Below are 22,428 nucleotides of genomic sequence, written 5' to 3'. Positions count from 1 at the left end.
TTTTAGAGTTTCCAGGAACCAATTTGTTCAAGCCTTTCACGTGCCTCTTTGAGTTGATATCAAGGTTTTTATGTTACATAAAGCATATGGCATCTAAGTTGTTTGAGATACATCATACTTGATATTAAAAACACCTCGGTGTTTATTCAGGATTACCACAATGAAACAAAAATTTACAATAATGCTTACTCTATTCCCCCCCCCACACACACACACATTCATTTTGAAATTTTGAAACCTACATGCAAGTTGCAAGAATAATACTTGTTGATTTTAGGTGAAGGACACATGGTACCTTCCTGTCCTGTACTACTGAGAACTACCCATTGTAAATATGTAGCTAATTTTACTTTACCTGTTTGTTTCCCTAAGTATATACACAAAGAAGTATTTGTGGGTGTTTGTTTAACTAGAACTATAAAGTTGACTAAAAGCAGAATCTTTGGGGTCCAAACCATGGTGCTGTCCCTTCTTCTGTTGTAACAGCCATCACTGCACAAAGACTGCAAATTTTAGTTCCTCTGTGGTTGTTATTATTGTGGCCAGTGTGAAGTTATACAGTCCAACATCTTTGGGAAGAAACTGAGATCACAAAAGTCTGATTACCGGGAAATGAACTGTACCTGATGACCACAAAGAGGTGGGACGGAAATGGCCTTCTGCAGAGATGGGCTTTGGTGTCCCTGAGCTACACCTCACATCATTAAATGGGTATCTCCATACACGTTGTATATTTGCCAGCAGTAACTGCTCACATAAGAAGCTTGTTTTACAGAAGGTAGCACAGAAGAAAGAGGCAAAATCGTGAATACTTTTGAGTTTTAAATTTCATTTTCTGCACAAATGGCTCACGGGGATGAATGAAGCCAGAAAGCGGGGTACTCTGACGTTCAGGCCTTACGAGTGCCCAGTCTTCACCCTCATCTCCAACAGCAGAGGCTAATTTCAGTCCACTGGGCCACACTGTTCCTCTCTAGAGGAAGGATGGTAGAGAAAGAGGGAAATAAATGATCCCAGCTGGACATAACCTACTTTCTTGTTCATAAGAAAAACAAAACAAAACAAACAAACAAACAAACAAAAAACACTTTCCCGAAGCTGCTACTGTTGTGCCAGCAAGTTTACTCACTGTTGGCCGAGGCTGCGGGATCACGGAAGGGAACTGAAGCATGTGATGCTCTTGGGTCATACGTGACCTCTGAACGCTTGCAAGGAAATCACAGAAAACCCAACTTCTTCCAAGGCACTGACACTTTTACCTTTCCTAACAATCATTTAAACCATTGGGTCACAACTGGGAGTCAACAGCAAAATCAGCTGGGGAAGGTTTTGTTTTCTCTTTGTTTTGGCATCAAGCAGAAGGTCATCCGAAATCAACCCAACGGATCTTCTAGGGCTTCTCCGTATTTTCATAAGTCATCTGAGGCAATGGATGCCTATGTGATTCCAATAATCACTGCTGGTTCGGAATCCATAACTTAAAGTGTAGTAATTATTGCCACAAGGCTAACAGTTTTACACTGACTTTTGCAAAAGAGCTAATTATTTTTCAATAGTATTTCAGGGATAGAGAATATTTGTTCCCTAAAAGTTTTCATAGTTCTTCATCTCTAATCCACTCTTACTGTCACTGTATAGATTTTAAGATTTTTGATCCCAAGCTAAATATTATAAAAATCTTCTGTATTAAAACATAAAATATTTCCAAAGTTTATGACCCTTTTATGTTAATTACTTTTTATATTGCTCAATCAGTAAACATTTAGATATTTTTGGAACATGCATTTAAAGTCTTCAATTAAAATAACTCTTTCTTCTGTTTTTTTTTTAATCAGAACCCTTCAACACTAACATACTAGTAATAAATACATCATTATATAAATACATATTCAATTACTCATTTATTTATTCATTTATTAGACAAATATTTATTGAATGCATACTTCATGCTAAGCATGTTTCAGGAACTGAGAATGTAGTGTTGGACAAAAAAAAAAAAAAAGTGTCTCTGACCACTCAGGGCTTATATTAGTGTGTATTTAAGGTGGGAAGCAGGCAGTAAACAAACACTACATAAGGTTACAAAGAAGTACTTGTAAAAAATAAGCAGCAAAGGGGTTAGGGAGAGTTGGAGTCCAGGAGGTCTAATTCATGTAGAATGGTTTAAGGCGTTAATAAGATGGCCTCCAGTATGGAGGGAGGGACTCACGTGGATATCCAGGAGACCGCCATTCTAGTCAGAGGAAATGGCTGGTGCAAAGCCTCGAACTTAGTGTGCTCCAGGAAGAGCAAGAGGGCAGGAGGATGTAATGGAATGAGCAGGAGGACTGGGGAAGTGATAGGAGATATAAATGTGGTAATGACCCAGGGGCAGGGATGTTGTAAGAAGCAACTACAAGTTGTATCAGTTTGGTAGGTTGCTGTAACACAGCACAACAAACTATGTGGTTTAAACAACGGAAAGTTACTGTCTCACATTTCTGGGGTCTGACGTCTAAGGTCAAGGTGTCTTGTGTCTTCCAGGGTTGGTTCCTTCAGAGGCTCAGACCGAGAATCTGCTGCAGACCTTTCTCCTGGCTTCCTGTGGCTTGCTGGCAATCTTCCGCAGCAACTCTGCCTTCATCCACACACGGTATCCTCCCTGTATGTGTGTTTGTCTCCAAGTTTCCCCTTTTTATTAGGACACCAGTCATTTGGGATTGGGATCCACTGTCCTCCAATATGACCTCATTTTAACTAATTACATCTAACGACCGTATTTCCAAAGGAAGTCACATTGTGAGGTGATGGGGTCAGGACTTCAACATATGAATTCGGAGTGACACATCTGAATCAATAACACAGTGCATGGTGAGGGAGGACCTTGTCTGTTAGACTAAGGTAGCAAGGCACTGGAATGTTTTGAGCAGAAAAATGCCATGATCTGCCTTACATCATAAAAGGGACCCCCTTAGCTATTCTTCAGGTAGTAGATTGCAGTCAGGCAATGGTGCAGGGCAGTGAAGTCTGGAACAGGGTGTGGTGGCCTAAACCAAACTGCTAACCTGTAAAGTGCTGTGAAGTTTGGCTTCCAAGTATATCTTAAAGACATAACTAACAAAAATTTCTCACAGGTTAGATAAGAGGTATTGAAGGACAGAAGTCTCAGATCAATCCAGGGCATTTGGCCCAAGTAGTTAAAATGATGTTACCATTTACTGAGATCAGAAAGACTGAGCATAAGCTGGTATTCGGTGAACAGCCAGTGCCTTGGATATGTTGTTTGAGTCGCTTACCAAACACCCAAGTAGAGATGTTGAGTCAGATATAAAGTCCAGAGTTCAAGCTGGAGGTCCCAATTTGTGAGAGGTCCACGCCGAGATTTTTAAAATCAAGAAACTGACTGAGGAATGATGTTGAGCACCTGTTAATAGGTTTATTGTCCATTTGGGTCTTCTCTTTTTGTAAGGTTCTTATCCAGGTCATGTCCTCATTGTTCAGACTGGGTTGTCTTTTCCTTACTGATTTGAAAGTGTTCCTTATATATTCTGGACACAAGTCCTTTGGTAGATGTAAGTATTGTGAATCTCTATCTCTTTTCCCTCTCTTAATGACATCTTTTCATAAACAGGAATTCTTGATTGAACAAAATCCAACTGATTTTTTTTTATGGTTATCTGTGTTGTGTCCTCTTATGCGTTTGTTCTCTACCAAAGGTCATGAATATTTTCTGTAAGAAACATTAGTTTTATTTTTCTATATTTAGGTTCATGATCCATCTTGAAATAATTTTTGTGGACACATTTAGTATGGCTCCAGGCAGGCTCTCTTAGCAAACATGCACGCTCCTGTCCAGCTTTCCACGGTCTCTTTCTTGTAAGAACCTTCCTGAAGATCACAGGGAGTAGCAGCATGCCCCATTACCCAGAGATTCTTCCCCCAAGTCCCATATGATCACACTGCTCAGAAGGGATGGTGAACGAGTCAGCCTCCCTCCTCCTATCCCATTTGGACTCCGCTAACAGAATGAGTAATAAAAGTTATTTGTTAAACAATTATCAAATAATTCTACAGAGATCTCAATCTTAGTTGATCTCCAAAGACCCTTTTGAACTATACATCATATCATAAATATATAAAAAAAATTAAAGTATCAATGACTTTTCTCCACAATATATCTGAGGCATATCTAATAATTTTATAAATAACTGTGGTTCTATTTGGAAAAATAAATTCTCCTAATACCTTCCTAGAGGTTGGTTGGCCCCTGTGAAAATCATTGTTATGATTCACACACGAGCAATTCAGAATTTGAGATTATATTGTTAACAGCTCACAATAGATTGTACCAAGTGTGGTAATTTGGACGTGAGAGGTTTATATATTATCTTGGAAGCTAAGATACCTAGTCTTTCACAAGAAATGTGAATTAACCTATGTCCAAATAGAAGGTGAATCTTTTACTCCTTCCAAAATAATTCCTTGTAAAAATGAATCACCTTCTACCTAACAAAAAAATCTTTCAGATTAAGTCAGTCTTGACTGGGTTATGGTTTGGAATAGGATTTCCAGGGATTAGCATCAAACATGTTGAGAGACTGGGTAGATCACCCACCTCTGATGGAAGAAAACCAGTTACATAAATCCACAAGTGAACATAGTGAGAATAGTGATGGAGTCATGTGAAAAAAACCGAGTAAGTAGAATATCCTCAGTTACTATGTATGTTTCAGTTTCACTGGATGACTACTTCATCCACCCAACTAAAATGTATTAAATTTAATATATTACAATCGGCCAATTTTTATTAAAAAAATGGTTTTTAAATTGGAAACAGAAGGGACTACTGTCAACTGGACATAGAGGGTGGTTTTAGTGCTTACATCTATGGCCTCGCAGAATGTCCGTCTCAGAAGGAAAGTCATGTGTAAATATTTTCAGTGTGGGTGCTCTGAACCTCCCGACAGCCCGTTCTGTCTCTGGAGAGTTCTTCTGTTGAGACCTCTTTGTATTGCGTTCCACACCCATTACCTGCACCTACAGTACGGGTGCAGTTCCAGACATGCTGAGCAAATCCAACGCCTTCATCTGTAGGAAGAAGGCCACTGTGTTCTACTCTGCCTGGTCTCTCTTACCCCGAGTCCCAGAGATCCCACAGACCTAACAAGGATTTCAGGTTGAACAACAGATTATAGGAGAAGGAAAACCAAGACAAACAGGAAAGTAAAACCTTGGAATTGAGCACTGTTAAGTGATGACTGAGGTCACAGCAGTTCTTTACTACTGTATCTGCGGTACACAGAAGACATTTAATAAACATTTGTTAAAAGAATAAATTGTAAGAAAACAACTGCCACTTTTTTACTAGTTGTTGAAAATGCCTTTTCAGTTTTTTTTTTTTTAATGTTTTTATTTATTTTTGAGACAGAGAGAGAGAGCGAGCATGAGCATGGGAGGGGCAGAGAGAGAGGGAGACACAGAATCCGAAGCAGGCTCCAGGCTCAGAGCTGTCAGCACAGAGCCCGACACGGGGCTCGAACTCACAAACCGTGAGATCATGACCTGAGCTGAAGTCAGACGCTTAACCGACTGAGCCACCCAGGCGCCCCATCCCTTTTCGGTTTATAGGGGATGGGCTCAGAGGAAAGTCAGGCACTGAGAAGTACTCAGGAAGGCTTTCAGGAGAATCAAATCATCTATATTCAGTATCCATTAGTGTTCTAAATCTGGGTCCAAATAACATTTACATCTGTCTAAACTATTTACACGGGCTGATAATCCTACTGAATACTTGTATCCTCCTCTTACGCTTACTCATTTTCACTGAAAGCACAAAACCCAAAGGATTTTCAGAGATGTTTGTCAACCTAAATTAGTTAATTTCAATGTTAAAGAAAACTTCTTTACATGTCTACCCACTGAAATTTGCTTGAATTGCAAAAAGTAGCTGAGCAAATTTAAGCATATTGGTATTTCATATTCCCAAAGTCTTGGCTTTTCTCTGTGGTAAGCAATACTAAATTCTAAAAGAAGTGAGAAGAGAAATAAGTTTGATACAAAAATGGTATAATTTCTGAGCTGTTTTCATGTGCCAGGCATGTTCTTAACATGCCTCATGTGTAACTCACCCGATCTCCTAATCCAGTGAGATGGGCGAAATCTTCCTGGAATTAGCACAGGAGCAGGGAGGGTAAGCGTCTTACCAACTATGCACAGAGGGTGACAGAGCGACTGGAGAGGTTGATTCTAACCAGCTCGTTTGTGTGATTCCCAAGTTGGGTGGGGCCATTTTTTTGGCTGTTATTCCCGTGCCAGAGCAATTCTTATTAAAAAATGTGCCCACAGTATAAAATATGAAAAATAAATTACTAAAAAAAACAGTATTTGTATATATATTTTTAATAATATACTCTCCCCATTTGATGCTATTTTTTTGACGTTTATTTGTTTATTTTGAGACAGAGACAGAGCGAGTAGGGGAGGGGCAGAGAGAATCCCAGGCAGGCTCTGCGCTGAAGGCACAGGGCTTGAACTCACCCAACTGTGAGATCATGACCTACACAGAAACCAAAGAGTCGGACTCTTAACTGACTGAGCCACCCAGGCACCCTCTCCCGCCATGCTGTTTTTAAAAAGAACATTTTGAGGCTTTAGATTCCAATTTTACTGACGATGAAAAGGAGGGGAGCCTGTGTTATGTCCGAGATCACAATGTAGCTGTCAATCGTGGACTCGGTTCCAATCACTTCAACTCTAAACTCTGAAATTAATATTTAAAAATAATCAAGTTTTAAATACAAAATATATCCAACCAATCTCGGGTTCTTCATCTATAAAGGGATAACAATCTGATCTCAGGTATGTTTACTCATTATATGTTTCTATAACGATGAAAAACTTACAACTTAATAAAAGAAAAAACACTTTGTGGAAGATCAGTCTTCGCTATCCTCTTCGCTTGCACAAGGAACTGTTTGTGTTGAAAACAAAATAAAAATAGTAAAAATAATAAACGTGTTTTCAATTAATTTATTTTAGAAAAAAACAGGTTTACAATTGGTGCCATAAGGCAAGATATCATGAATTCAACAAGTTAGTAATACAGACTTTCAAAAACCTTTATAGATTTAGTCCAAAGTAGAAAATTATTTTTTGCCCACTCTTGGACTCAGACACATTCAGAAAAAATATATATTTATAAAAATAAAATGGCAAACATAATCCCACCATTAATTGATAGTCTTAACATCCCACACTGGTTTATTTGAACAACGTGTGCATAATAAAAAGAGCTTAGTTTTTTTTCCTGTTCTATCTCCATAGCATATGAAGCAATGATCGAAATATGTAAATTACTTTTTAGAAAACCAAAACCAAACAAGCCCCTGAAGCAAAACACAAGAAACATCAACAACAAAAATCCACTAAAATAATAATAATAATAATAATAATAATAATAATAATACAGCTGTTTACTCACATAGGTCCTTCCTTCAGCCTCCAGATATTTGGCTCTTAATGCTGTTTGTAAGTCAGATACCAGGAGACCACTAGGTTCGAGGAAGAAAATAAAAATTCAGGCCTAATACACCTCAAACAAGTTTCAGATAATATAGCTAGGGAAATATTACTGTGTATGATGAAACAAAACAAAAAGGGTTGCAAGCTATAAGGGGATGCACGGCTTGATAAAAACATGTACTTTCTCTGCTAAAAAAATTGAGCAACAGATCCCACAACAACAAGCATCTAGAATTTTGAATTTTAGGATTAAAAAATAGAATTTTATTGCAACTGAAAGAAAACGTGAAACTCCAACTTAATATGCAATCATGGTAAGATTCACCAATGAATTAGGACATGTATGTCCTAATACTAAATTCATTAAGATATTAACTATATTTTGCAGTAATTTCTCCTGAAATGAAAGCAGCATTCCAAGTGCTGATACCACATTAAATGAGACCATATTAAAAGCATACTAGTGAACAAAATTTTTAATTTTTTTTGTAAGAACTTTGATAATATCCTAAAGTCGACAAAAAGCAAAATCTTAATACAAACAGAAAAGAAAATTATTTACTTATAAACTATCTAACCATTTTGTTTTCCTAACAGTCACACTTTGAAAAAACACAAATAGAATGTGAGCCAATGGGAGAGAGCTGTGAAAAAGGAAACAGAGAACTAAGGCATTAATTTACAGATAAAAAAAAAAAAAAATCCCAATACAAAGACTGCCAAACTTTTTGTATGTTGATATATATTGAGCATTTAATCTATTTTTCCCCCTACTGAGGTCTTTCATTTATAAGTGATGCCTGACAAAGGCTAAGAAATATGCAGATGACTGACAAGAAAACGGAGTCATTTCCTATCATTTCCTACTGTCACTGGCGGAGGCTAAGCTTTACCTTCCTTACTAGACTAGACTCGAGTGAGGCACTGTACCCACCTAAGCTTTTTTTCACTGCTGCAAAGCAAGCTTGACCACTGGGAACATTAAGATTGTTCCTCCAAAAGAATCCCTCACTACTCTTTGGAGAGGAACCTATTTGTTTAATTAAAAGCATTCATCTCCAGTTTCCACTTGAGAACATTTCTTTCCAGTATTTCCTGAAATTTCCTATGTGCTTCACTATTAAAAATAATAGAGTGCCAAACAGTAAAAATAAGCATTTAATCACCATATGTAAAAGAGCATATGGATACAATAAAACAATTGCTAGCAACTTCTTAGGACTTAGATACTCGAGTTTTGTTTTAGTCTTGAGCAGCTTAGTATCAGAAATCGTCAACAGCTGCTGCCTTGGGGACCAAAGCCCTAAACAACTTCAATGTCAGGACCATGAGTTGCGTATTTTTAAAATGATTACACATTTTTCAGTGTTTAACTCAGTTGCTCAACGAATGGTCACCCAATGGTCATCTCATAAAAATCTAAAGTTAGCTAAAATGAAGGGCTCAAAAATAATCTACAATAAATATACCACAGTGTTACTTGCAACAATTCCAATCTGTATACACGAGTTGGGACAGAATTCTTCTGTTACGCCATTATAGACAGAAGGTGAAAGGGGTGTCAGAATTGAGAGGATGGAGAGGGTAACACTTGGCTGTTGATCACTGGATACAGATTTTGCTGACAGGCTGATTATGTCACTCATTACTCATTATGAACATAGACATGCCCATAATATTACATATGTCAATAAATTTTATATATATATATGTAAATATATGTGCATGTTATGTGTGTATATAGATATATATATATATCTCTATCTATATACACACAACGATACACACATATTTTAAGTTACCATAAAGTTACCATACCATAAACATAAAAAATAAGATCTATATTACTTTTTAAAAAGCAGCAGGAGCTTTTTATCAAAGGAAATTTTCAGAAGAAATTCGAATATACAAAACAAGAAAGAGAAAAAAAAGTAGGTCATTCTGGCTAAAGAAGGGTAGGAGTAACAGACTCTCCCCTTTCTGCAGTGATCACTGAGACACCTGCTAAGCATGTCCCAGCACATGGTTTGAAATCACTACTCCAAGTAAATCGTGTTTAATTTGCAAAGATTAAACATAAGACTGTTTTTTTCCCACTATACAGACCCATATGAAAATTTTATAATGTAACTGAGTAGAAAGTTAAAAAGTAACATTTCTTCTCCGTTAAAAATAACTAACAAAATAAAATTGCTATGCTATATAAAACCAAATTATTTTTAAGTTGTAATCTGAATTTGATCCATGGAAAAAGGTGTTAGTTCTCCTTAAAGTGCTAAATTTTAAAGACTTAATTTTGCCCGTGTAAATCTCATCTAAAATACATGAGGAGAATGAATGGTAGGAGGTGAAAGTATTGTTTTTCTTTATCGAACATGTGTCTTCTACCTGACTGACCAATTTAAATATTCTGCCCAAGAATCTTAATTTGTCACAGAATGCTCAGATAGAGAAACATGCAAAAGAACTACTCTGCTAAAACGACATCTATAGGGTAAACTCTGATGGAGTGCTTCCTCATTTTTTTGTTTTAGATAAACATTTCCTGTGTTTGCTCCAAATGTCTCCCCATTTATGAAGGACTACTTTACTCCATGCAGTTTGATATTAGCAAAATACAAATAACATATTCTCTTTTGTAAAGATCATGATTAAATGTCTAAGTTCAATAAATAGACTCTTTGATAATCTGAAATCCTATCAAATATTCCACACTAGCCAAGATTCAATCTTTCTTCTTCTCTAATACGTCTTTGGGTTCTTGCACCCTAGGCCCGAGGGTGGCTCCATCGCTTGGCTCCTGTTCTTTGCTTTCTTCTACTGGTTCCTGGCTCTCGATTTCACTTCTGGACACCTCGTATCGTTCTTCTATGTACCCTCCATCAGTGTCCGCCGTGTAGATGCCGTAGCACATGATGCTGATGACACCCAGTGGAAGGCCAAAGAGAAAGCAGCCCATGAGGGGCGAGCTCTTGAATATAGACTGTGGGAAGATCATCACAGCTCAGTGTTTGTTAAAAAAACACTACAAAGTTCGTCCTCTTGCTACCCCCCAACTTCTTTTAGTTCCAATCAATCAAGGTCAGTATTTCTGCAGTAACTACCCTGTTACAGACACTGTTAAGAGACAGAAATTTTACACTGCGTGTGTGTGTGTGTGTGTGTGTGTGTGTGTGTGTGTGTGTGTGTATCCAGCTACCAGCAGCAGAAAGAGGCACCAAATACTCTATGACTTTTCTAAGGACATTCATTTTCCTCACATCAACCACAAAGGTCTCTCTGAGACGGTAACTACGTGCCCAGCAGCTTCGGAGTCGTATCTTGGACTAGACGAACCTGCTCACCAAGAAGGCTGCTTGTTTACCGTAAAGCAGGTGCATACGCATTCCTCTTCACAGGACGCTTTAAATCTTTTTTACTTTCTGGTTAGTAGCAAAGCCACACGAGCTTAATAACAACTCCTCTCAGCATATACACCATCTCCTCAGGTCTCAGGAAAAAGGAAAAGCAATTTGGCTGAACAGGTCTTTCAACTATACTGTATCCTATGGGTTGTGACTACACACTTCTCAGACGGTAACCCTGAGAACGATACAGGCGAATTCAGAGGAGGGCAAGGTCACCTTGGATTGAGACAACGGAAGAAGGCTTCCCAGAATAAAAGTGTTCTGAGGTGGAAATTTAAGCCTGAGTAAGAATGAGGCACTGAGAACACCCAGGCGGCTTCTGCAGTATTCGAGAACTAATGAGAACGCCCGAGGCGGACAGAGTATTGTCCCACGTGTCGCTGGAAAAGGGAAGGAGAGCGATCACAAGTGACCGTTTTAGGAATACTCACCGTGCAGTGGTAGAAACAATGCACGGAGCCAGGGTAAAAGGAAGGGAAGACACCGCGTGCAAGTCAGAGGAGCAGCTACGCATCACGTGCTGAGGGCCTACTCTGAGGACTTCCACTCTGAGAACTGCTTTCGGCCGTAATGAGCGAAAACACCTCTGGACTGAGCAGCTCAAGACAGACAACTAGAATGGAGTTTAAGGCTCCAACAAATCTAGGAATGCTGACCGAGAGCTGAAGCAGCTTCAGAACCAGCGACTGAAAAGGGCGGAAAGAGGCTCCGGAAAACGCTTATAAGTCACGTCACTGAGGTAATGGATTCTGAACTCTAGTCAACTCACCGATCGTACAGAAATAAGTAGACAAACTTAATTTCCACCCGAAGAATACATTTTCTTAATATAAATATGCACCAGTTCTCATCTTTAAAGATGTATTTTTAGGGGCACCTGGGCGGCTCAGTTGGTTAAGCGTCTGACTCTTGATTTAGGCTCAGGTCATGATCTCGAGGTCGTGACATCAAGCCCCGTGTCGGGCTCCGTGCCGGGTGAGGAGCTTACTTAAGATCCTCTCTCCCCTCCTCCCTCTGTCCCTCCCCACCTGCATGCACACGCCTGCACTCTCTTTCTCAAAAGAAGAAAAAAAAAGATGTATGTTTTTACTTAACCCTTTGAAATTTCAGATTTTACCTTCCTTAGACATTAACCCATACGTTTTCAATTATCAGTGACACCAAGCAAGCTGTCACGACTCACCACAATAGTCGATTTGGCATCAAATATTATTCTTTTCAATCTCTGCAAAATGCTATCACCTCCTTGGGCCTTAAATTTAACAGGAAGAGAACAATTACATTATTTAAGTACTATAACTTCATTTTCCTGTTATAATCTTACAACTGCAGGTCAGGGTTGACCCCAGAGGATTCCAAAAAGCACCTGAAAGAGCCATGCAGCAATATTTCCTGTGTTTTCCGTCCCCCTCCCCCCCAACCTCCTTTCTTGCGTGAATACACTCTGACCCTCCTCTGAAGACTCAGTCTCCCTACTGACGCTCCGAGCATCCTGGCTGATGCCGACCCACCTGAGCCCTGCCCAACTTCTTTCTGGGTTTAGCTGAGCTTGTTAAAGTCACTGCACCTCAACTATTGTGGAGGGAATCTCCCCAAGAATGCTGCCCAAAAGGCAAAAAAGTGCTCAAAGGGAGAGAAGAAAATTCCTGGTGAAAATCAAATCCCTGCCTTTAGGTATCTCTGAAGTCTGGCTCATTCCCTGAATTTCTGTACGAAGCTCACTTTGTGTTCAAACAGTTTGAACTGGGTTTCACTAACTGACATGTGGAAGAATCCTCACTCATATAGGTGAGTTTCATTTCAACAAGTATTGTTCTCACAAATATAAAACTCCTACTCTGTGATTGTTTTCAGAAGAACTGCTTGTTATTCTGTGAGCCAACTTTCAAAAAAGTTTGTAAAAACCTGAAACAAAGCTCTCACAAACCAGTAATTAGACTTCCTAGAAGTCTAGAAGTCTCCTACTTTTTCTATTTTATTCTAGCCTACTGAATTATGACGCCTGCCGCTCCTATCTGAAGTCATTTCATGAGCCCATAATACGGGTGACAACCCACACTTTGAGTAACACTGCAGTACTCCTTACAGGGAAAAATGCAAAGTGAAGACGACCCATTCATTATTTCTAGAAAATATTTTAGGTGGTTGGATTTGGAACTCTCCACTGAGGCTGATTCTCGGTACATTTCCCCATCTCTCAAAAAACTGACGTCTTAGTCACAGGTTTTTCTAAGGAAAGCAGTCTGAATAACTTAATCCAGTTATGCTCTTGAACCCAGAGAGGTTAAGGGCCGGGGCAGCTCGCTACTGGGATGCCTCTGCACACGGCAGACCTCTCAGCATCCGCAGCCCAACTCCAAACGTCACTGTGACAGCCAACGATGTCTTCCAGATACCCCTAGGATGTCCCCACCCATAAGCAGCTTCCGTGTCTCACAGAATGCGGCTCTGCGACATGAGAGAAGTGAGGCGGGAGCCCGCCCCCCACCCCGCCCCCCCTCCGCCAGGCGCCGCCCCTTCCTTTCAGAGTCCGAGGGCAAGAAGAAAACTTGTTTCTCCTCCACCTCCTCCCACGGCCCCTGTGAAACAGAAGCGAACAACTCACCGGGACTGTGCCATCTAAGATGTCACGAATGAAATGTGCCATGTCCTCGGCACTGCCGATCTGTCTGTCCAGTAAGAAGTATTGTTGGTTTGAAGTATTCAGTACAACCACAGTCGGGACTTTCAGTTCACTGAAAAGAGAAAAACAAAGGAATTAAAATACACATTGAACAGAGAGAGAACAAATATTCTGACAGTCATTTCTATTATAGCTAAGTAACAAGTACAAAAGGAGGAAGCTGTATGAATAGCTTTGCCTCCCTGTGTCTACATGAAGAAAATTTCAAATTGTGCATCAGTTTAAAAAAAGCTAAACGAGGACTGTATGATAAACTTTCTAATATATGGTATCAGACAGCTTGGTATTTATGATTAAACTGAAGGACAGAAATTATTATGTATGAAGTGTCAATTTCCGGGCAACCCCACTCCTTTCCCTCCAAATACCAGCAATGTTGGGTCACACACGACCCGCTCCAGTCAAGTGGCACAAAGGGAACTGGAAGGGAGAGAGCGCGGTATCTGGAGTCACGCCACCTGTGTGCAAGCCTGGGGCTTTCCCACCGTTTACTTTTCAAGCCTAATGTTTTTCATTTATAAACGAGTAAGAGGTGGGTAGTGGGAGGTTATCTTGTTTTAAAAATTAGGAAAACTCAAATATTCAGCACAGTCCCTCGTACATCGTACACGTTCAATAAATGCTATTCCAAATTCTCTGAACTCCCACTATCCCAATGCACATTCCACGGGCGTCCTCAGGAAGGGCCTCGCTGATACACTACGTATCAACTCAGTTGATACAAGAGAAAACATTACCAACAGGTGTCATTTAATTGAAATAATGTGTTTTTTTTTTCCTTTCAAGGATAGGTTGTTGAATAATCATAAAAGGAAGGGAGGTGCTCAATTCTGTATGTCACCTACACATGGGCTTACGGCTATTTGTGCCTATATAAAAATATTATACAAAAGCACAAAGCTACAGTAGAAACAATTTACACCACCACTGTATTATCACCACGTAAGTAACCGAGTCCTGTGGATTGCTTCATCGCTCATAATTCTCTCTCCTTCCCCACCCAAAGCCCTTTTCCCAGTGAGGCAAATCGTGCTCATGTGACTCCGGATGCTGGGCTCAGCCATGGACTTGGCCAGCCATGGACTTGGCCAGCCATGGACTTGGCCAGGGGGAAGGTAACAGAAGGGACTCGAGCAGAGGCTTCAACTATGCTTGCAGGGCAAGGCTTGCCTTCTTCTATTTCTGTGACTGCCACTAGAAGAGCCCCAGGAAAACGTCCTGCTAAGGTCAAGGACATGGAAGACTGTGCAGCTGATGGCACCTCAGTGGCAGTTTGGAGCCACATCCTTCTGTGCCCAGTCAACATCAGCCAAGCCGAGACAAGTGAGAGAGAACAAATACTATTGCTTGAAGCTACTGGGTATCAGGTGGTTGATTATCCAATATTATTGTTAGGCAAGAATTAACTGATTGTATAATTAAAAAGAAATCTTCATTCTTCCTAATAAATGCAAAAACCAACTTTTTGATTGATAACAGCTTAGTTATTAGTTATCATAATGTGTAAATAGCAAAAAACTTCTATATTTTATAGAATGGATTAGAATTTGGCCTTCCTATAAAAGCACATATTGTAAAAAAGTTCAATACACAGTTGAACTAAAGACTATCTGTTGTGAAATAATTCAATTCGAATAATGATGGAAATGGAAAACATCATTCCATCCCATTCCCTCTTAATTATATTCACAAAAACCCCAAACAAAACAAGTTAGTAGCCCCAGGGTCTGATAGTCCCTATTTATTTTGAGAAAATTTAAAAAGCATAGTGCTGCCATATAACTATCTTATAGAATATCATGTGTTTGTCCTAAGTTAAAAACATTTTAGGCATCAATACCTATTAAATTCCACTAATTTATCTGACAATATTAGTGTCACAGAAGAGCTTTGGAGTAAGAGAGATCTGGATTTGAGAACTGGATCTCTTTAACTTACTTGTTGGGCATCCTTTGGCATATTACTTAACTTCCTTGGGTTTCTTCTAAGAAATTTCAATTTCCTCATCTATACAAAATGGAAATAACAATCGTACTTATACCTTACTAAGTTCTACAAAAGTTCAAAAATACATATTGACCACTCAATCCAGTGTTGGTCACAGAATTAAGTGCTCAATAAGGACTTTCAATTATTATCACATAACCATCATATGCTTTCTCTTCTTTCAGAAAAGAAAAAAAAAAGCAAAATATGAATAAAAAACAAACAACACAACAAGGTGTTGGTGGTAGAGATTATTATTGTTCTCTGACCATGACTGTAGCTCAAAATGTCTACTATCTCACAACTTACATTAAAAGTCATACCCCTGAAGGACGGCCCATCATCTGTACATATTCTGAATATTTTATCCTGGATCAAGGAGCTGTTTATTAGACCCAGACTGCTTTGACTTCTTACAAACCATGTTTTACTGAATGCTGGCTTGCCTTGAAGGACATTGCAAGAAATGGTTGTATCAAAGTCCCTACTATATATCCTGTAAAAATCCTATTAAAAATATATTTCTATTATAGTGTCCTCCATTATGAGATTATATAGCATAGCATATTCTCTTAGGTTTCTGCAAAGTCTGCCATACTCCTTATAAGTGATAGTTGTTTGATAGACTATGGGGAATGTATAAATAATGTTTCTTTGAGTATGAAAAATTCAAGGCCAAATTTTTCAAGTACTTTAATAATTACCTACAAATGATAAATCCCTCAAATAATAAAGATCTTTTATTTTAGTTTCCTTTGTCTTGATGTCTTCGTGATATAGGATATCTGGTACTTTATGTCATTGGTAAACACTCTCAAATCTTTATTATAACAAAAGGGATAATAAATATAAATGAATAAAGGTAACGCTATAATTTTAAGACTTTTAACTGAAAATTACGAATGTTATCTTGGGATTGTAAATTTGGTTTTCATTTCCCCAATGGAATACATGCGCTGAAACCTGAAGCAAGGCAACGCTCTGCCTCTGCTCCCACGCCAAGCTAGAGAACACCACACACGGCACAAGGGCACAACGCCGTGAACTTGAACTGGCACCTCAGTGTCGCTGGAGGTCACCGGCCTCTAGTGAGTGAGCTTTCCGTACCTTCACTTCGGGGGCGATCTTAAAGCTCCACACTCTCCAAAGCCCCATTTTCCCACCACCTCTTGTGTGTGCTGTTAGGCTCTGTCTGGAATGAGTTCTCTGCTTTTCTTCTTGCAGGAAACTTCTCTTAATTACTGCCTCCTCTAGCAAGCATGTTCTGAACCTTCCACCTTTGTGTGCACTGGGGTGGGGGTGAGAGCCTCCATGTTTCCAAAACCTTCTACTACAAAGACCTTTTCATACAGTTGTGGAATTACTATGTTGTGTTACCCAGCAGACTGTAAGTATTTGAAGACAGGGACTCAACTCGTTTTCTACATCAACAGTACCAATCACAGTGTGTGACACCCAGTAGATATTAAATGTCTACTCCATAGAGTAGACTCTTACCTGAAATTCATTCAGTATAGATAGGTTAAGTGTTTTCTAATACCAACTTTTTGAAGTGACAAATCAAATCTTTACATCATAAACGTAACTGACAGAATTATTTTAAAATCATATATTTTCCCTATAAAGCTATTTTAATCTGTTAAAATAAATTCTTCTAAAATAGCAGTTAATTCTTGAATGTAAAAACATGCTACTTAAGGGGCGCCTGGGTGGCTCAGTTGGTTAAGCATCCAACTCCTGATTTCGGCTCAAGTCACAATCTCATGATTCATGAGTTTGAGCCCCACACAGGGCTCCGTGCTGGCAGTGCAGAGCCTGCTTGGAATTCTTTCTCCCTTTCTCCAACTCACATGGGTGCACCCTCTCCCTTTCAAAATAAACAAACTTAAAAAAAAATGTTTACTTAAGTTACATTTACTCATTAAAACTGAACTTAAAGTGTGTGTTAAATAGAAACTACAAAATCTAGAAGTTTTTGAACACTGTCTTCTTTCCAAAATACTATCAATTATTAACATGGAATTGGGAAATAAATTTTTTTCTATGTTTATCTGAGTGCGTGCGCACATTGTGCATTGGGGTGGGTGGGGGGAGCAGCGAGGGCTGAGAGAGAATCCCAAATAGGCTCTGTACTGTCAGCGTAGAGCCCGACATGGGGCTCAACTTCATGAAACCACGAGATCATGACATAAGCTGAAATCGAGAATCAGATGCTTAACTGACTGAGCCACCCAGGCACCCCGAGGTAATTTTTTTTAATATAGTACAATTATTAAAGCTCACTGAGTTTCAAATTTAGATTTAAAAATGAAAGTATGGTATCTGAGGAGAGAATATCTGTATCAGCATATAGGAAAGTTTGCTTTTTTTCCAGCTAGTAGTTCTTTTGTTTCTCAGAAACAGAAATTTAAAAATTGACAGAATTGATAAGGAAATCATGTAATCATTTAGAATTTTACTTACTCCATTAGCAAAGTATTTATATAGTCATTTCCATCCATATGGCCAAACTGAAAATCTCTAAATAACAACAACCAAAAGAAAAACAAAAGAGAGAGAGAGAGAGAGAGAGAGAGAGAGACAGAGAACACTATTAGATACAAAATAAGGTAAATACGTACCAAGAACTGAACTTCAGGGCTTGGTAAGCATGTAAACACTATAAACATTAAATATAAATCACATAAAATAAATGTAGGAAAGAGTATGAATTCTACTGGCCTCTGAGATACAAATACACATGAGTAATATTAAACAAGTCCTAAGACATTTCTAGTCTCTATATGTTTAACATGCAGGGCAATATAAACTTTTCTAATTAAAATATGTTTAAGAAAAAATACCCACTTCTAAAAAGAACTAATCAGAAAATGCTCACAGCAGGACAAATATAAATATGTATCACTCATCCTTCACTAGAAGACTCTGAATAAAAAGGGGATAAAAAGTAAATATAATGAATGTCTCTTATGGCAGCAACAAACACAATGGTTAGCACAAAGCAAAAAAGGTCACTTAGTTTTTATACTGTTATTCTTTGAGTTCCTGTGAAAATTATCATCTGTCAGTATCTGACTTGCGACCGCACATGTATCTTCAATGCAGGAGCGCAAGTCCATATATCCTAACCGCAAACGTATCCCGAATCCTATTAAGAAGCAAGTATGCTCCAAATTACAAATGAAAGTTTCTTTTTCACTTATATGACATCCATCAACAAATTTTAAGTCCAAACAATTCATACCGAAATGCAACATACTATAATTCACTTCAGTATCTTGACTCACCTTTGAAAGTACAAAACAGTACTATTTTTTGCCTTACTGTATAGCAAAACATAATTAAGCAAAGATAAAGGAATGTTCCTGAATGCAAGCACCTACCTGTGGAACTGGTCTCTGTAATCTCTAGCAACTTCCTGAATAATTGACTTTAATCTGTGAAGGAACACAAGAATATTTCATCTCTGCAGTTTAAAAATATATTATGACTTTTCAATTACAACATCTGCTGCCTTATCTAGCAGTGTAGGAAAAGTAAGATACTACATCAAGTTTATCTGAAACCACGTAAAGTTCGAATGAGATGATATTTGATATACCTGGTGTGTTCATTTGATGTATTTTTCTCATCAATAACTGCAATCGCCACAAGCTTTCCTGAAATTAAGAACGACATATACCTCAATTCAAAACCCTCGTTACACAAATTTTTCAATTTTTATTGTAGATATGAATCGGGAATTAGTAAACAGCTTCTAGAACTTAATTCCAATTATGCTACATGTTATGCACAGTAGACTGAATCAGTGCACTAGTCAACTCCAAGTGAGACAGATGCTCCCTCCCAACCCCCAAATGTAAATAACAGCAACTAACGACTTATATACTCGTAAGTTGTTGTTTTCACACAACTCACAAAGTGACTAAGTATTTTGTCAAAAACTAAGACATTAAGAAATAAGTTGATAAAAGAAATCTATCATCAACTAACGTAGCTCCAGAAGAATGACACGTAACAAGGGAATGATTTTTACACGCTATTCCACTCAGTACCACGCATGGGTCACTACTGCCAGTGATGCCACACAAAACAAAACGGACTGCAATTTACCTAACCCTGAATCCAACATGGATCCCTTTCATCTCTAACATCCTCTAGTGGACAGCAGGATGTCATAAGCAGAGCACTGGGACCGGAGTCACAAGACCAGACGCTGCGGTCCAGCGTGTCTATTCTGTTCTAGGTGGGGGGGGGAACCGCAGTGAGGCGCCACCATTTATTAGCTGAGGGACTTAACCACGCAGTGATGGCCACACAGACACAGCCCGGCACCAGTGGAGAGCACAGTCTGGTAGGGAAAATAATAGTAACATTTACAGATCATTTACAATACACAAACAGACGTATGGCTAACAACGAGAAGAGTTCCAAAGGAAAGGAACACGAAGCTACAAGAGGGCATGACACAGTGAACTTCGGTAGTTTGAGGGGACCAGTAAAAGATGTTCTTAAGAAGCAATGTCTGGTCTGAGTTTGATGGATGAGCATAAATTAACTACACATTTCTGGGTATTGAAGGTGCATTGGTACAAGGTTTCCAGCCTTTGAAGGAAACCGAGAAGTCAGTGTGGCTGGAGAGGAGGGTGAGGAAGACCAGAGAAAGAGGACACGGAGACTCAGGCGGGGTTAGAAGACACAGGGACCCGCCGCCACCAGGACAAGAGCCAGGACCTCTTGTGGTCGTGTGCAAAGTGGCCAGTGGGACAAGGAACAGGGGCCGAGCCGCAGCAACACAACCGAACAAGGGCAATTGTGTTGGACATAAAACAGGAACATTCCATAGCCAACTTCTTTCCGAATTAATCTGGGAGAAGAAGCTACAACCACCTCGAGGTCACGATGTCTCCTATGATTACTGAACCGAAAGCAAAACTACTGTATTCCTATATTGTCCCCCTCTTCCCTTCACAAGGGTGCGAGAGAATCCAGAAGTAAACCACATTCTTCGACAGTGTCCACACCACCTTCCAACACTGAGCGAGCACACACCCCCCTCCGTAAGGATAAGCAAAGACAGAAACGTCACCAGACACAGAACGTGAAAAAGTAGACTCAGGAGCCAGAACAAATATCCTCAGAGTCAGAAAATAACATGAGAACCTGTTAGAACATTTCTAATTTGCATTTTTAATCAGATTCAAAAGCAGGAAATCATCAAGAGGAAACTCTATGCACACCGCTTCTCATATAAAAAAAAAAAAAAAACTGAACCTTGAGTAACATTTTCCCGTTTTTTAAAAATCTGCAACTATACTTCCATCCCACTTATCAATGAAATTATAAATGAAAACAAATGTGGCAATAATATCCATAATTTATTTCTCATTTGTAATTCAACATAAATTGACAAAACGCTTCCTCCTACAACTTACATGGTTAGCTTCTTACAACAGTTTTCATCTATCTGAGACCCTACAGTCAGCTGCTGATCGCTTTCAGTTTTGCATCTATAAATATATTTACTTTGCTTGTCATTTCCAATCATGCAACTTTAAGAAACCATGCTAATGTGGTGTCTGTATTTTCCTCGCAAGTAAAAGCAGGCTTTAAGAGGTTGTGATGAGTTGTATTCCGACTCCCACTACAAAATCAGGCTCCTAATATAGGTTCCTGGTTATTTTTCCTCATTTCTTTATTACCCAGGCTCAGTTTTCCCTGGCACTATGAGTTCTAACTAGGAAACCTTTTCTAACTGACCTTTATCCCCATACAAATGTTTGTTCCTTGTTAATATTAATCTATATTCTCATAAAGCGGAACTGGCGTTGAGGTCTATTTAAAGAATGAAATTATGAAACAGGGCTTAAAATTCCCTTCCTACAAAGTCAGGTTTAAGTAACCAATAAAGGAAAAACTGTACAGATTGATGGAGCATTGTATATACGCTTGTTACCTGTGTCTCCAAGTTCATACAAGAGGAAGCCATCCACGGTAAGATAGTTCTGAAACCTCTCCCTGTTGATCCAAGATGACAGATCACCATCCTCGTACTCTTAAAAATACAACAAAACTAGTAAGTTATATGCAAATATGACTTTAAAATGCTTGTAGCATTCTAATCTAACAGTATACGTAAAATGCCTTGACACAGAATCGTAATCTTAAACTCATAAATTTCATTTTAGGGGTCTATTCTAGGCAAACAATGAGCTGTACAAAAGGATTAATGCACAAAGCAATTCTTCACCACAGCATCATTAAAAACAACAAAAGACAAATAAAAATAAAGGAAATAAGTGAAATACCCTCAACAGAAAATAATTTAAATAATTATGGTACATTTTGAGGAAGACCATTTACAGACTTTTAAAAAATGGATAATTAAGTGGTAAAGCAGGTTGCAAAACAGTATTACAGCATCACTGGAACTCTATAAAACATAAAGTATGAAAAAAACAGACAGAATGATAAAATGAAGGCATATACTCCTACCAAATGGTTATCCTAGACTGGGAGTTATCCCTGAATGATGGCAGTATGGGTAATTTTTTATTACAGTTTCTTTACCCTTTTCTATTTTATGACATTTCTACTGCACTTTAAAATCGTTTCTCATATGTACAACTACCATAGCACACATATGAAGCCACAGTATTTTGGCCTTTATCCAACATCAACTGCTTCCCCCACTAAACAGAGAGGAAGCATTTATAATATTCAAGAGAAATATTGTGTCCTGATTAGAAACAGAATTCTGAAGTACTTGTGAACGATTTTAACTGCATGATAAAGAAGGTGATGTAAAAGCCTACCAGTATGTTTGGCTAAAGACTGGATTTTAATGATTTC

General features: G+C 38.7%; 1 protein-coding gene across 6 annotated transcripts in view; it reads right to left on the bottom strand.

The window, feature by feature from the left end:
• Positions 1–742: 742 nt before the first annotated feature.
• TMX3 (thioredoxin related transmembrane protein 3) overlaps positions 743–22,428 on the bottom strand; it is a 52,122-nt gene continuing 30,436 nt past the window's right edge. For 4 of the 6 annotated variants that reach the window (XM_047086176.1, XM_047086179.1, XM_047086180.1 and 1 more), the window contains 7 exons: positions 21,533–21,631; positions 19,178–19,235; positions 18,960–19,013; positions 18,040–18,096; positions 13,513–13,642; positions 12,091–12,159; positions 9,657–10,483 (listed from right to left, as the gene is read on the bottom strand). In XM_047086176.1, coding sequence (XP_046942132.1) covers positions 10,226–10,483; positions 12,091–12,159; positions 13,513–13,642; positions 18,040–18,096; positions 18,960–19,013; positions 19,178–19,235; positions 21,533–21,631 — 725 coding nt within the window. In that variant the 3' untranslated portion in view covers positions 9,657–10,225. Of the gene's footprint in view, positions 974–9,656; positions 10,484–12,090; positions 12,160–13,512; positions 13,643–18,039; positions 18,097–18,959; positions 19,014–19,177; positions 19,236–21,532; positions 21,632–22,428 lie in introns of those variants that run through there. The other 2 variants (XM_047086177.1, XM_047086178.1) reach the window with 2 other exon arrangements.

Source organism: Lynx rufus, unplaced genomic scaffold (assembly GCF_022079265.1).
Source record: "Lynx rufus isolate CCGP_SWC_20201006 ecotype Redwood Valley unplaced genomic scaffold, mLynRuf1.p SCAF_20, whole genome shotgun sequence".
NCBI classification, from domain to species: domain Eukaryota; kingdom Metazoa; phylum Chordata; class Mammalia; order Carnivora; family Felidae; genus Lynx; species Lynx rufus.
This window is presented reverse-complemented; position numbering and strand designations above follow the sequence as displayed.